The sequence below is a fragment of the Dendrobium catenatum genome, unplaced genomic scaffold (assembly GCF_001605985.2).
Source record: "Dendrobium catenatum unplaced genomic scaffold, ASM160598v2 fragScaff_scaffold_72, whole genome shotgun sequence".
In the NCBI taxonomy this organism is placed as follows: domain Eukaryota; kingdom Viridiplantae; phylum Streptophyta; class Magnoliopsida; order Asparagales; family Orchidaceae; genus Dendrobium; species Dendrobium catenatum.
In genome coordinates, this window is record NW_021318534.1 from 3686016 (window position 1) to 3702044 (window position 16029).

General features: G+C 37.8%; 1 protein-coding gene across 3 annotated transcripts in view; it reads right to left on the reverse strand.

Moving 5' to 3' along the window:
• The window catches only part of LOC110100342 (THO complex subunit 6), a 90799-nt gene that overhangs the window by 43800 nt on the left and 30970 nt on the right, over positions 1-16029 (reverse strand). For all 3 annotated transcript variants that reach the window (XR_002303551.2, XM_028696012.1, XM_020827792.2), the window contains exon 5: positions 2834-2879. Coding sequence is in view for 2 of the 3 variants with exons in the window: in XM_028696012.1 (XP_028551845.1) it covers positions 2834-2879 (46 nt within the window). In the remaining variant the exon portion in view is untranslated. The remainder of the gene's footprint in view (positions 1-2833; positions 2880-16029) is intronic.

A 16029-nucleotide genomic window follows, 5' to 3' on the forward strand; every position in this document is an offset into this window, starting at 1 on the left:
AGCCTCCTGGCGTCTCCCCCGTTTAGGGGAAAAACCAAGAGGCAACCTTCCCCTCGACGCTACGTGAGCACTTCAGGTAGGTGTTAAAAATGACATAGCAATCGCATATTTTTTTTTATCCCCGCCCGCTACATGACCGTTTAAGGATTTTTTTTTTGTTGTTTATTATTTTATCCCCCTTGCGCTACGTGAGCACTCCGGGGATTACCCATCTCGTCGCAAACATCGCACTGGCTTCTCGCCCTACTAAGCTACGTGAGCACGCAGGGGGTTTGCCAGTTCGCCGCTAATGACGAGAATGGAAATCAAAGTTTCGAGATTATACCTTGGGGACCGACAGTGGAGGGCACAGAAACCGAGGTAAGGGAGGGCAAGCATTCTTTTGTTATTAATTATAATTAACATCAATTAAATATAATTAACATCAATTAAATATAATTAATTAAATAATTACTTTTAATTAATCATTTATAACTAATTATAATTAATTACAAATAATTAATTAAATTTTATTAAAATTAATTAAGACAACAAGTTATAATTAAGTTAAAGAAAAAAATTAATTACAACTTAGATGATATTAATTAATTATAATGAAATATAATTAATTAATAATAATTAACTTATAAATTATGATTAATTAATAATAATTTTAATTAATTATATTTAATTAATATAATTATAATTAGAAATAAATTATTTTATTTATATAATAAAAAAATCCCTCAGTTCAGCAGGTTTGCGGTTTATAGGCCGAAGCAGCGTGCGGCAAGGGAGAAAGTTACCTTCACCACCAGCGAGCTCCTATCGTTGGCTTCGATCCGACAGGTAGGGAAGTTGGCCATGGGGTGAAGCCGGAGAAGCACGCTGACAGTAGGGAGTTACCCTCACAGCAGCGAGTCCCCCTTGTTGCTTCCGACCAGAATGTTGTAACTTCCGTATTAGGCCGAAGCAGCGTGCGGCAAGGGAGAAAGTTACCTTCACCACCAGCGAGCTCCTATCGTTGGCTTCGATCCGACAGGTAGGGAAGTTGGCCATGGGGTGAAGCCGGAGAAGCACGCTGACAGTAGGGAGTTACCCTCACAGCAGCGAGTCCCCCTTGTTGCTTCCGACCAGAATGTTGTAACTTCCGATCGACTCAGAGGGAACGTCGTCGTCAGAGCAAGGTTGGGCAGCGTGAAGGAGCCGAAGAAGCCACGGGAAAGGGAGAAATTTACTTCACAGCCAGCGGTGTCGCGTTGTTGCTTCCGATCGTAATGTCGTAACTTTCGATCCAACTGGAAGAAAGTCGTCGAAGGAAAAAATTGAGAGAGACGAGAGAGATCGGAGAAGAGGAGCGAGAGCCAGAGACCTTCGGCTTCTTCTCTTCGGCTACTCAACGACGCGAATGTGTCGTGCGGGCGACGTGGGGAGAGTGTCTTGGATGTGTCCGCGACGTGCGACGTGGGAGGGGCAGAGAGCACGTAAGCGAAAAATCTTCTCTTTTTTTTTTTGTTATTCAGTCGGTCAACACTTTCAAGAGAAATAAAGTTATTAATCTTTAAAAGGTTACTTATTATTTTTAATGAAAAATGAAAATGATGAACTCCAATTCATACGGAATAGTGTGGCCTTCTAATAATGAAAAACAGGAACCTATCAAGAAAACCACATACAAATAATATTGCATACAGAAGCAAAAAATCATACGAAAAAATAAATAAATAACTTCAATTGCACTTTCAACCAATAGACATAAAAAGGAAAGGAAGAAAGAAGAATAAGTCGTTGAAAAGCCTCAAGCTTGAAACAGGGCAAAAGCTATATTGCAATTCTTCAAACCATAGAATTGATAAGAGACAAATCCTAGAAAGAAAATAATGCTTCGCTCATCAAAAAGATTTTTTCAAACTAGCCATAGGTTGTTTACCTAACGCAAAAGCATATTTTAAGAAAATAGGAACCATGGATGTGGATATGATTCCGACAAAAAGAAGGCTTCAACAGCAAAAAAAAATCCCTAACAATAGAATCAGAGCACAACCAACAAAAAGTCATTGTCAGTTGAAAATCTCATTAGTCCAACCCATCATAGCTAGTATTTCAATTCGTCATGGGCATGCGAAGAAGTTTACTAGAAGTTAAAGATTAACTAAATTATCCAACATAACTACAATTAAAAATTCAAAATCAAATGATGAATAAAAAAAGCATTTTATGTTTCTGGCTATAGATTGTTAGCTCGATAGAGCAAGGTGAGGAAGAAACCAACCATGAGGTTCAAGATCAAGCTCGTGAAATGGAGCTCAAGGGGTGATCACGGTAGGTGCAATGCTTGTGCACACAAAATGGAGAAAATCTAAGGCTAGGGAATGATGGGATTAAAAACATGGAAGAGACGAGCATAAAAACATGCAAGAGCATACAGACATGAATACCAGTTCTTCTTACATGCTTAACATTAGTTTCTATAAATTAGATTAAAAAAATTGTGATTGCTGAGTATACAACATATGTTATGGCTGCCTGGTAGTTTGTGAAGAAATGAATGTTCCCATTAACATTTTTTTTTTTAATGTTCCCATTAACATATTGACACTATAAGCTCTAAAATTTATTTGTTACGGTGCAGTACTAAAGCTAGGTCGAACAGATATAAAACGTCCATCTGATTCCTTAGGGAATTGCCTGGTAAATTAAGTAGCTTATCAAAAAAAAGTAAGGCAGATATTGATTATTCAAAATTGCAAAGCACGTCTATGAGAACAGATAAGCAGTGTAACAAACATTATTAAGAATATCATTTCAGACATGCTAAGCATAAGACCACCTTAACCTTATGAATAAAACTTACTCTTTCTGAGGGTTCACTAACTCGAATATTGGACTCAACTTTTCGCCTGTAACATGTATGGTATAGCATAATTAAGTAAAAAGCACGTGCCAAAACAAGTACCAAAAGGCAAATTAATTACAGGAAAAAAAGCCTTGGCAAAGGTTTGAATCAAGAAGTTTTTTCTCATTCAAATATGCTTTTAAGAAGCAAATCGGAGCTTCAGCATTAAGAAAGCATCAAAGAAAAGTGAGAGAACTGGCAATAAGAACACATGCTATCAAAAGGTGTGAAAAGCATGGCACGGACATACTCTTGTAAGTTATCCTTAATACATCAAAAAAAACGTTTCCAAAATTTAAAGCAATCATGCTAACAACTTACAAAGGTCATTTGGTTGTTTGTTCATAAACATATGTATAAGAAAATTATGATTTTCTTTTTCACTCATTTTGTTTGTGGAAAATCATTAAACATAAAGGGGTTTCGAGGGGATTGGTTGAGCTAAAAAATTAATATTGAGTTCTAACTACATGCAACTAAATGCTGGATCAAGGTAATTTCAAAAGTTTTTGAAATGTTTATCCTAACGTCAAGAAAATCAAAAGGTTGTTTGGACAGATGTAACATGAAAATAAAAAGGAACGAGTCATAAATGATTAAATTAAAGAAATTACAGCAATAGCAAATATTGAAAGTAAAGTAATTAAAAATAGACCTTAGGTGGTTTACTTGTGTACAACGGAGTGCAAAAGATGTAATGATATACAATAACAACAAACCTTTATCACACTATATAGGGTCGGCTACATGAATTATTATTCTCCATCATGTTTTGTTAAGAGTCAAATTCTCAATTAAATTTTATGCGACTGTTTTATGACCAAGTCTTCTTAGGTCTACCTCTACCTTTCTTAACATAAGCCAAATATAATATATCTACTCTCCTAATTAGGTGATTGGAAGGCCACTGTTTTATGCGACCAAACCATCTAAGGTGACTCTTTCTAATCTTATCTGCCACTTGGGCTACTACAATCTTTTCACGTATATGCTCATTTCGCATGATGTCTCCGAGAGTAAAGCCACTCATCCACCAAAGCATCCTCATCTCTGCAACACTTAACTTAATTTTATGCTTCTCTTTTAATGGCCAAAATTCTGCGCATAAAGCATTTCAGGTCTCACCACCATCTTATAGAATTTTCCCTTAAATTTGAGGAGTACTTTTCTACTATCACACAATAGGCCCAATGCATTCCTCCACTTCAACCATCTAACTTGAATTATACTAATAATATCCCCATCTATTTCACCATCACTCTTGAACAATAGACCCGAGATATCTAAAACATATAATCTTATTAATGACTTGATCGCCCCAAAGTCACAATACCCCACTAGATCTATTACTACTAAAATTGCACTCCATGTATTTGGTTTTATATCTACTCAAACGAAAGCTTTAGACTCTAAGGTTGACCTCCATAATTCAAGTTTACCTTCAACTGCCTCTCTAGTCTTATCAACAAGAAGAATATCATCAGCAAAAAGCATACACTAGGGTATATCCTCTTGCAAATGTCTAGTAAGAACATTTATGACTAAAGCAAAAAAGAAATGGGCTTCATGCTGATCCTTGATGTAATATAACTAAAATAGGAAAATAATAGAACCACCTTGTGTTTGAACACAAGTAATAGCTCCTGCATACATATCCTTAATAACTTGAATATGAGCATTATTAACCCCTATCTATTTTAGAACTTTTCATAGCACTTCTCTTAGAACTTTGTCATATACTTTTTCTAAATCAATAAATATTATATGTAGATCCTCATTATTCTCTCTATACTTCTACATCAAATCTCTCAATAAATGTATAGCTTCCATAATAGACCGACCCGGCATAAATTCAAATCAATTTTGAGAAACATTAATATCACGTCGTAACCTATGCTCAACAACTCTATCCCATAGTTTTAAAGTATGACACATTAACTTAGTTCCTATATAATTCACACACTTGTGTGCATCACCGTTAAAAAAGTGAAAAGAATCAACACACTCATTTTTCACTCATCTAACATCTTTTAGTCATCAAAATAATAATGAAAATTTGTGTAAGCCAAGAGATTCATCCATCTCTTAAGCATTTCCACATCTTTATTGGAATAACATCAGGTCCAATAACTTTTTCACACTTCATTTTCTTTAAAGACTATCAAATTCAATTTTAATAATATGTCAATAAAAATAATCTTTATTTTTATTTAGGATGCTAAGCTCACTCATGTAAATTGTATCCTAACAATCTTCATCGAAAATCTTATCAAATATCTCATCCACCTTTATTGAATATCCTCTTCTAACAAAATCATTTTTTATCTCCATTCTTAATGCACTACAATTGAACTAAATCCTTACTTCTCTTATCTTTTTGTTTGGCTAACTTATATATACATCTTTCGTCCTATTTAGTATCTTATCTATTTGATAGGAAATACTTGAGTTCGCAAGTAATCCAACAGGAAATACTTGAGTTCGCAAGCAACCCTAGCAATAATTGATAAAAATAGTGAGAAAAACACACAAGAATGTGATGGAAACAATCCAAAATCAATGGATTATTGTTGACCCTTCTCTGTAGAAAAAAAAAAAGAAAAAAATAAAAAAAATCGTACCTGCCCGCACGTCGTCGCCGCATTTCGCACGTCGATGTCTCTTCTCCCACGACCCTATGTCGTTAAAATGAAAAGGAAAAGAGGCAAAAACCTCCCTCTCTCTCTTTCTCCCGCTCTTACCTCTCTCGCCTTCTCCCCTCTCTGTCGAATCGGAAGTTACGACATTAGGATCGGAAGCAACAACGTGAGCTCGCTTACTCCTAATCTCTAGAAGAAGTTCTAGAGCCCAAGCCACCAAGAGGAAACTCCAAATAACTCAATAATCATACATAACCCTAACCCTAAACAAGCCATACTATTAATACAATAATTCCCTAATTCAAACATCTCTATGTAACACCTCCTAGTACCCCTTAACAGTACAAGGAGTATTACTAACACAGACCTTTCATTTTTGGATCATATGATACTTTTGAACATTGATAATTTTATAAAACATCCAACAATTCAGTTCTCATACATCTCATCAAACTGAAGTAACTAATAACATTAAATTTCAATATAAAATACTTACAGAGTCACTATAGAAATCTAAAGTAACACTTCATTAGAAGGTTCACATACCTTAAACTTAATCTTACAAACAGACTTAAAACTAATATTAACATTTAAGTACTAGCAATTAATCATCTCCGATCTTTTCTTTTCTTTTTGCTATAACAATAGCTAGTAAGAAAATAATGGTGAGTTATGAGGCTCAATAAGCTATGCCAATTCAATAACCATTAAAATGTAATAATATAATGAATTACAACATTGAGCTAATAATTGGATCAACTTATCATTATTTGAAAAACATCACAAAAATCATATTGGACATCGTTATTTATGTCATTTGAGGTAAATACTGAATATTTAGTTTTTTAAAAGATTTGACTATACTTTCATAAACATATTCAATGGAGTCAAGGTCAATCTGAAATTATCACCATTGAATTTCATATAGGTCAATATTGCCTCTTTAGAGGTCCCTTTGCCCCAACTGCTATGTAGGTATCTATTTCCTTTGGGGCCTCTTTTGTCCCATCTATAATACAGGTTTCATATTGGGTCCCTTTTGCCCACCTGATAATGTAGATAATATAACATAAAATAGTCAATATTTACTAAATAAATATTTAGTAGTTCTCACATTTTCATAATTTATAACTGTCACCTCTCATTTAGCAGTACAAGTTATGCAAGAACTTGACAATTATTAATTAAAGAATGAATTTCTTTCTAACATATTATCCAAAAGAAAACAACAGACTTGATCACATGTCAATTGCTTATATATAATCACATCCTTGTATTCTCATAGTTACTATGCAAATATTCATAATGCATAGAATTTCTCAAATCATTTAAAATACATGATAATTATACTAGAAATCAATAACTTAAATTTACTTAGCTTACTTTCTTGACAAGTGGTCTCTTCCAAACCTACACCACAAAATATTTGCCTTTGATACACTATTCCAAAACCTTCTTTCTGCATGAATTCAAATAATTCCTACATCCAAGGTAACAATTGATATACTCATTTTAAAAGTCAACATTGTTTTTAAAGAAATTACCACTCAATTAAAATACGAAAATACTTACCTAACATCTCTCTTATCTTTCCTTCAATCCACTGTTCCTCAAATGGTTCGTACACTTCCCCCTCCCCCTACAAGTCATTACAAAATTTCACATTAATCACAACCAAATCTTTGTTACAGTTTTACCATATTTAATTAACTTCCATTTCACTTACTGTTACTGCTGTTTTTCTTTCCTACAATGCCACAATCAATCTTTCCTTCAGCAATTTGCCAACTTGCTCTATACCGAATTGCTTTATGCGGTGAGCCGAAGGAATCTACAACCCACTAGCAAACACTTTGCATAAAATCTACTATGTTGAATACTGCTACAGTGCCTCCAACACTTTGCCGAACACCACTCTTCCATTCTCTATACCGAGTCTTCATCTGACCGAACAAGGCAAGGAAATTTCTTCACTAAGCCAACCTTCCTTCCTCTATCTTGCTTGCAGTACTCTTTATCTCCAGCGAACACTGAAGGAGGCTTGCGGAATTCCCTTCTCCAATGCCTCTTCTCCAATCAATACACAAGAATGGGTGATATCCACGATAAACAAGACTGGAAAGAGAGCCCCATCCTCTAACCGACCCCCTCTAAAAGCCTCTTTGGAAATACACCCTTTCCAATTAATCAAGTTTTAATTAAATTACTTTAATAATTATCTAACTAACTTATTAAAACTAAATTATGATATTATTTAAACACTAAATAAATTAATTTACACATAATTACCTGAATATTTATGGTTCTTACACCCTAATTCAAAATCTCTCTCACCGTAGCCGCCCAATCCTCTCCACAAATTGCTCCAAGTGGGGCCCACTATTATGGGCAGCAAGTTCCAAAAGAGGCGGATCATGTATACTTGAGCCGGCCGCTAGGCCGATCCAGGATGAACCGGCCTAACAATACCGCCCTCCCAAAGAATCACCTTATCCTCAAGGTGAAAACTAGGAAACTATTGTTTCACCTCTCGAATGATTCCCACGTGACATCATAATCAGGCAGATTCTTCCATTTGATTAACACTTTCTTAGTTTCATCTTATTTCTGGCAAACCCCCATCAACTTTAAGGGATCCAAAATCACCTCCAAATCCTCAGTAAGTGTTGCAGGTAACTTCGAGCTGGCTGTATAATCTCCAATGGCTCTTCTCAGCTGTGATACATGGAAAACTGGATGAATAGTCGCCATGGGTGGTAGTTTCAATGGATATGCTACAGCTCCAATCTTTTCCAAAATTACATAAGGTCCAAAGTATCTTGGAGCGAGCTTCTCATTTCTCATATTGGCGACTGTCTTCTATCTGTATGGTTAGAGCTTCAAGAACATCCTCTCTCCTACTTTGAACTAGATGTCATTCCTATGCCCATCAGCTTGTTTCTTCATAATCTGTTGAACTCTCAGTATTTGTTTCCTGACAGAACTCACACCTGGCAACCATCTCCTTTATATCTCTATGCATTTCCTTCCAGTAAAGCTCTAAAGCTAACCTCCTGTAGGTGTTCTGCACCCCTGAATGGCCCCCCGCCGCAGTTCCATGAAATTCCTGGAGTAAGTTTGGGATGTGGATTGAGGTCCTGGGCATCACGAACCTCCCTTGATACAACAACCTGTCCCCCTCCACTGAGTACCCTTGGTAGCTACCTTCCCTCAATAAATCTATTTTGATCTTTCCCAACTCCTCATCCCTTACGTTCTCCTCCCTAATGGCCTCCCAATCAAGCATCAAAGGAACAAACATTGGCACTGTCTATACTCTATAGCTCCCCCATACATCTAGACAAGGCATTTGCCGCCTTGTCTCCTCTCCTGGTTTGTACTGGATTTCAAAATCTTACCCCGACAATTTGGACAACCACCTCTGATGTTCCTCAGTCACCATTTGCTACTCCAACAAGTATTTCAGGCTCCTCTGATCTATTATGACAATGAAATGCCTACCTAACAGGAAGGGTCGCCACTTCTGGATGGCTAAAACGATGACCATCAACTCTCTCTCATAGACTGATTTCAGCCTGGCTCTAACTGCCAACACCTGGCTGAAGTAGGCAATGGGTCACCGATCCAACATGACTATTGCCCCCAATCCGTATCTTGATGCCTCTGTCTCCACTATGAAGACCTGAGTGACGTCTGGTAAAGCTAAGACTGATATCGTGGTCATAGCCTTCTTTAGTTTCTCAAATGCTACTGTGGCTGCTCCCCATAAGAATTAATCTTTCTTTAGCTACTCTGTCAATGACCATGCTATAGTATTGTACCCTTTTACAAATCTCCTATAGTACCCCGTCAACCCTAAGAATCTTCTCAACTCCTTCAGATTCTTAGGTAAGAGCCATCTCAACATAGCCTCCACCTTTGACTGATCGGCCGACAACCTTTCCTTCGATATGATATGACCCAAGTACTCTACACCGGTCTGGACAAAACAGCACTTCTTTAGGTTGGCTCTCAGCTGATGTTCCTGCAGAACTCCAAAGACCAACTTCAAGTGCTTTAGATGCTCCTCCTCAGTTCTGTTGTACACCAATATATCATCAAAAAATATCATAACAAACTTTCGGAGATACTGCTGAACACCTTGTTCATCAGTGACTGAAAAATAGCAGGGGCATTGGTTAGACTAAATGGCATAACTAGAAATTCATAATGCCCCTCGTGTGTCCTGAACGCTGCCTTTGAGATATCTTCCTCCCTCATTCGAATCTGATGGTATCCCGACTTCAAATCCAGTTTGAAGAATATCACTTCTCCATATAGTTCATCCAACAGCTCGTCAATCACATGAATGGGGAATTTATCCAGTACAGTCTCTTTATTCAACGCCCTGTAATCCACACAAAACCTCCAGCTCCCATCCTTCTTTTTGAATAGTAATACTGGACTAGAGAAAGGATTCATACTTGGTGAACCCAGCCTCCAACATCTCCCTAATCAGCTTCTCAATTTCATCCTTCTGAATTTGGGGGTAGTGGTAAGGTCGTATACTAATTGGTGACACCCCCTCCTTTAGAAGAATTGTATGCTCCTATTCTATGAGTGGTGGTAACCCATACGGTAGCTAGAACACCTCACTGAACTGTTATATGACTAGTTGCACTACAAGAAGCATGTCTCCCTCTTCCCCAACACTAACCCTCTCTAAGTGTTGCAATTCCATCAAATATCTACCTCCCATCTCCTTTATGGCTCTGATCATGGATTTGAGAGATACTCTCGCCCTAGACAACCCAGCATCGCCCTATATCACCATTCTCCTTCCCCCATCACCAGTTCCATTCTCAGTGCTCCCCACTTTACCTTGGTCTCACCCAAGATTTTCAGCCATTTCATTTCCAAGATGACATCCATACTCCCAAATTCCAAGGGAAGAAAATCCTCCCTCAATTGTATCCCCTGAATGGCCAACACCACTCCCCTACAAACTCCTCTACCCATTTTTATCATTCTCGTGCTTATCATCACCCCGTAGCCTCCTGTATCCACTAGTTTCACCCCCAATAAATCAACAATCTGGGTGGAGATGAAATTGTGGGTTGCCCCACTATCTATCAATGCTACCAGCTCCCTACCTGCTATCTCTCACTTCACCTTCATAGTGTGATTCAGGGTGAATCCCACTACTAAGTTTAGGGAGACTTCTGCCACATCCAAATGCAACATCTCCTCTTCCTTCATCTCTAACCCGATTCCACCTCCCTCTTCAGCTTCCTCATCATCACAGATGGTGAGAACATGAAGAGTTCAGTCCTTACACCTATGCCTCGGCATGTACTTCTCGTCACATCTAAAACACAACTCATTCGCTCTTTTTTCTTGTATTTCCTTCTCCGTCAGCCTTTTGAAACTTCCATTTCCCCCTCTAGTTCTCTCCCTATGCACTTCCTTCAGACTCCCTCGCGTTGACCGCTTGGGATCCAAGACTGTGGTAGTCATCCTGTCGAGTTGATCCCCTTAGCCCCTCTCTCTAACTGCTTCTGATCCTCCACCAACTAGACTAGCTCCATGGCCTCCCCCAGGTCTCTTAGCCACATCACTCTAACTGATGCCTATATCTCCTATTTAAGCCCTTTCATAAAGTTCCCTTCCAGCACCATCTCTAAGAGCTGATCCAATCTGTTGGCTAAGTACTCGAACCTGTCATGGTAATCTGCCACGGTTCCTCCTGTGTTAAGGCAAAGAATTACTCATAGAAGTTTCCTTCCCTACCGATTCGGAAACGTTCCAGTAAGCACTCCTTCAACTCCCTCCAGCTCCTGATGGTTTGCCTTATGTCCCTCCATTAGTGCCAAGCCAGTGCCTTTCCCTCCAAGCATAGTCCTGCCGCTGTCAGCTTCTCTTCCTCCGTCAACCCATTGACGGAGAAATATCATTCCACCTTGTAGATCCAACCATGGCCATCTTCGCCCTTGAAGATGGGTATCTTCAGCTTCCTCACCTTCAGGTCACCCCAATTGCCCCTGAATCCTCCAAATCCTCCAATTCCCCGAATAGGAGGTGCTACCCAGCTGTCACAATCCTCCCTCCAGCGATCATAACTGTACCCTTCATCTGCTTCCCCTCTTCTTATTTCAATATTGGCATGACGTCCTCTCCTTCAAGGATCTCCACTTCGAATTTTCCCTCCCCCTAAACGGGTTCGGATTCCCTCCTCTCCCATGGCCGTCGGTGGTCTCCTTGCTTTTGATGTCGCTGGATTGGTCTTCACATCTAGTAATTTCTTCAACATCTCTTCCAAAGTAAACTTTCCTTCCAACCGTTCGTTATTGGAGGAAATTTGATTTTGAAAATCAGAAAATTTTCCCTCCAAATCTAATTTTAGTTGCCCAATTTTACCTTCAAAAATTTCAACCTTCTTCCGGCCATCTTACTTCCCAAGATTTGCGAGAGGATCTTCTTGCGAATGAAATTTTCTTGCTGAAATTTTTTTATTTCAGCTGCCAATGGTCCCAAGACAACGCTCTGATACCAATTTGATAGGAAATACTTGAGTTCGCAAGCAACCCTAGCAATTATTGATAAAAACAGCGAGAAAAACACACAAGAACGTGATGGAAACAATCCAAAATCAATGGATTATATTAGAGAAATCCAAAGCAAACAAACACAAAGCAAAGATACAATTGATCCTCAATTCGAGAGGAGGATCGTTCTCTCCCGATCTCTAGAAGAAGTTCTAGAGCCCAAGCCACCAAGAGGAAACTCCAAATAACTCAATAATCATGCATAACCCTAACCCTAAACAAACCATACTATTAATACAATAATTCCCTAATTCAAACATCTCTAATTCAAAATTTCTCTCTCACCCTAGCCGCCCAATCCTACCTACACAAATTGCTCCAAGTGGGGCCCACTATTGTGGGCGGCAAGTTCCAAAGGAGGCGGACATGTTCCGTCTCTTGTATACTTGAGCCGGCCGGCTGGGCCGATTCAGGATGAACCGGCCTAACACTATTTATAAATCATTAAAAGCTAAATTTTTTTAATCACATATTGCCTTCTTAGGTTTCTTGCAGGCTTCTTTATATATTTTCCAATGTTTGATGTATTTATATTTAAATGAATTTTATAACAAAGCTTCTTATTATTGATATTTTTTACACATTTTTATTCTACCACTAACTATTTTTACTATTAAGAGTAATTCATTTTGATACTCTAAACACATATTTTGCATCATTCTTAATATAATTAGCAATTTTTTCCCGCATAGCATTAGCTTCCTCATGTACATTCAAAATTTTAATATCATGAATCTTACCCTCAAAATTTTTTTGCAGTAACATAAATGTATAAAAATATATTTTGCTGATTCAACAAAAAAAAAGGTAAAGATAATATAACATGACTAGAAGTTAAGGAAAATAAAACTTACAAGAGATAAATGACTTCATGTTCCAAGAATGGAGATTAGGGGTGTCAATTTTGAGTCACGGATCAGGTTCGGGTCGAACCCAAAACTGACCCGGCACTATTCAGGTCAATCTGAATTCGACCCATTTTTGCAAACGAGTCGGTTTTCCGAACCTGAACCGGACCCACTTCAAGTTCGAGTCAACCCGACACGACCAGAAATGACCCGGTGCCAATAAAAAACTGCTAGTTTTTTGGTCCAAAAACGGGTCAATATCTGATTTTCGGATCAAAACAGGTCTATCTCAGGTTGTCATGTCAAAAACGAATTTTTGGGTCAAAACGGGTCAATTTCGGGTCAAAGGGTCAACCTGAACTTGACCCGATTTTTGAAACCGGACAATTTGTTGAACCAGAACCCGACCCGTTTCAAGGTTAGGTTGACCCTAACCCAAACTTTTTGGGTCGGGTTCGAGTTGGGTTTTCGGGTCTTGTAAAATATTGACACCCCAATGGAGATTGATGAACTATTAAAAAAATAATACTCAAAGTTAGGCTAAGTTTAATGGTGAAGATGGCACTAAAATTTAACAAACGCCAAGATAAAGTTAGCCTAATTGACCTCCACTCCTATTTCAAATATCGATTCAATCTAGATTGACAAAAATTATAAAGGATGGTAGTTCTATCGTGTGACTCAGGATTAAAACATAGTGACCGATTGAAACACATGTAATTGACTCTTGTCTCACAAAATAAATTGCGTCAGTGAATTCAAAGTGTCGAAATTGCCAATAAATATCCTTGTGATTGATTCAGTTAGATATGATGAAATCGATGGACAACGAACACGACGTCCTACATATCGGGTTCGAAACAACTTAATCGCAATCAAATTGTTCAAACATTACCCATTTCGCAAAATTAATTACAACGACACATCCAGGAAGTCAAAAATAGATGGAAAAGATCCATATTGCCGGGGTTATCACACAAGAATGAATCAATAATTTAACTACATGTGAGATAAAAAAAACAATCAACTTGCATGAGTGATAAGGAATTGTGCAAGGCGACACATGCCAATTTTATTTTATATAATTTATCTAATTTTAAAAAAAAAATCCATCAAACTACGCCTACACCTCACCTTCCACTCCTTTACCCTTTCTCTTGTACACAAGCCCCATACTTGTGCATCATCTCACCCATATGCTAAAGACTTAAAGGCCATTCCGCCCTCACCACTACTTCCTCTTATCTCAACTCTCAGAAACACAACAACCTCCATCTCTCGCACCCTAGTCACACCCTTTCATCTTTTCTCCATCCAACTTTCTACACCCCAGATAACATATAAGTAACATAGTTGAGGCAAAAGCTTGTTTGTAAAGATATCGATGACAATTGTTGCGTTTGAAGGAGTAAGATGCATGGGTGCTTGCTGGGAAAAGGCATTGATGAATTTAGCGGTTTGTGAAGAGAGAAAGCTATAACAGGACTCTTTAGAGAAGGTTGAGAATAGGAGAGCAGCGTGTAAAAGACATTCTATTCATAGCCAAAGCCCTCCAAGGAAAAGAAGCAAGGAAGCCACAATGAGATCTAGCTAAATAAAAGCGTTGAAGTCCAGTGGAGTGTGAAGGAATTGAGGAAATCGCCCAGGACCTTGTTAGATAAGGTTCAATAGTGGGCCTTGGTGGTCTGTGAAAGAAGACCAGTTTGCAACATTATGTGAAGATGAAACGACAAAAGAGTTTGACCTTGAAATGCAGGTTTGTGCTTCAATAACTTTGATTTGTTAAAAGTATATGCAGATATATTAGAATCTCTAAAAATAAAAAAGCTTGATTTGGAGCCACTTGATGCACTTAAAAACAAAAAGCCTTAAGTTTGAGGTGATGCCCAAACTTTTTTTTATAGGTGCTTGATGATATTGGGAGGAGGAAGACGAGGGGAGATATAAAAGTAAATGGAAGAATGTGTTTGTTCCCCTGGATTGTGGAAGTTTGGAAAAAAAGATTTTGCTAACAACTCAGATGGACTCCATTGCAATGATGATTGCAAAGGCTATTAACAAGAAGGAAACATTGAGATTAGAGGGTTTAGAAGAGAAAGACTGCTCATAGCTCCTCAACCAACATCGAGTTCCTTCTCCATTGGCATCGTCAACCCCAGCTACAGGTCCTCGTTGAGTTTTTCCTACTCACCAACAATCAATCCAAATAACCTTACACCATTCCCCATTAGCACAAACTCTAACATATTTATTCAGAATTGGAAAGATGCATTAGAGAAAATATGAATGGTCTAGAAAAAAACACAAAGGAAATCATTAAACTACCAAAAAGAAAAAACAATTATAGGATGAAAATGAATTCTTAACACTGCCATTGCCAGGTCCCTAGTCCTGGATGAGAAAAGTGGAGGGTTGCGTTAGGTAGTCGACAACCAGCGTAAAATTTGTCGAACAATAATAACATGAATCCTTTAAGAAATTGTGTTAATGCTAGGGCGTCCCCTGAAAACGACGCGCTGTATGGCCTGAATACAGTGACAAATGTGCAAGGGCCGCTACACCGACGCCCGGGTGCAATGTTAAATAGGCAAGGGTTCTCACATCAAGGACGGATGTGGGCAAAGAAGTTAGTCCATGAAACTAAAATTAGGATAAGAACTTAGAATATAGGTTCCCTTACAGGAAAATTAATGGAATTAATAGATATTATGATTCATAGGAAGTTAAATATTTTGTGCATTCAGGAAACTAAATGGGTTGGAGAGAAGGTCAAGAAAATTGATAGTTTGGGATTTAAACTTTGGTATTCGGGTAAAAGTCGTACTAGAAATGATGTAGGTGTTATTATAGATAAGAGTTTAAAGGATGTTGTTATAAAAATTAATAGGATTTGAGATAGAATTATAGTTTTAAAGATTGTTGTTGATGATAAGATTGTTAATATTATAAGTGCTTATGCTCCTCAAGTAGGTTTGGATATGAGTTATAAATTAAATTTTTGGAATGACTTAGAAGAATTAATACAAAAGATAACTCTTGAAGAAAGAGTTTTTATTGGATGAGATTTAAATGGATATGTTAGT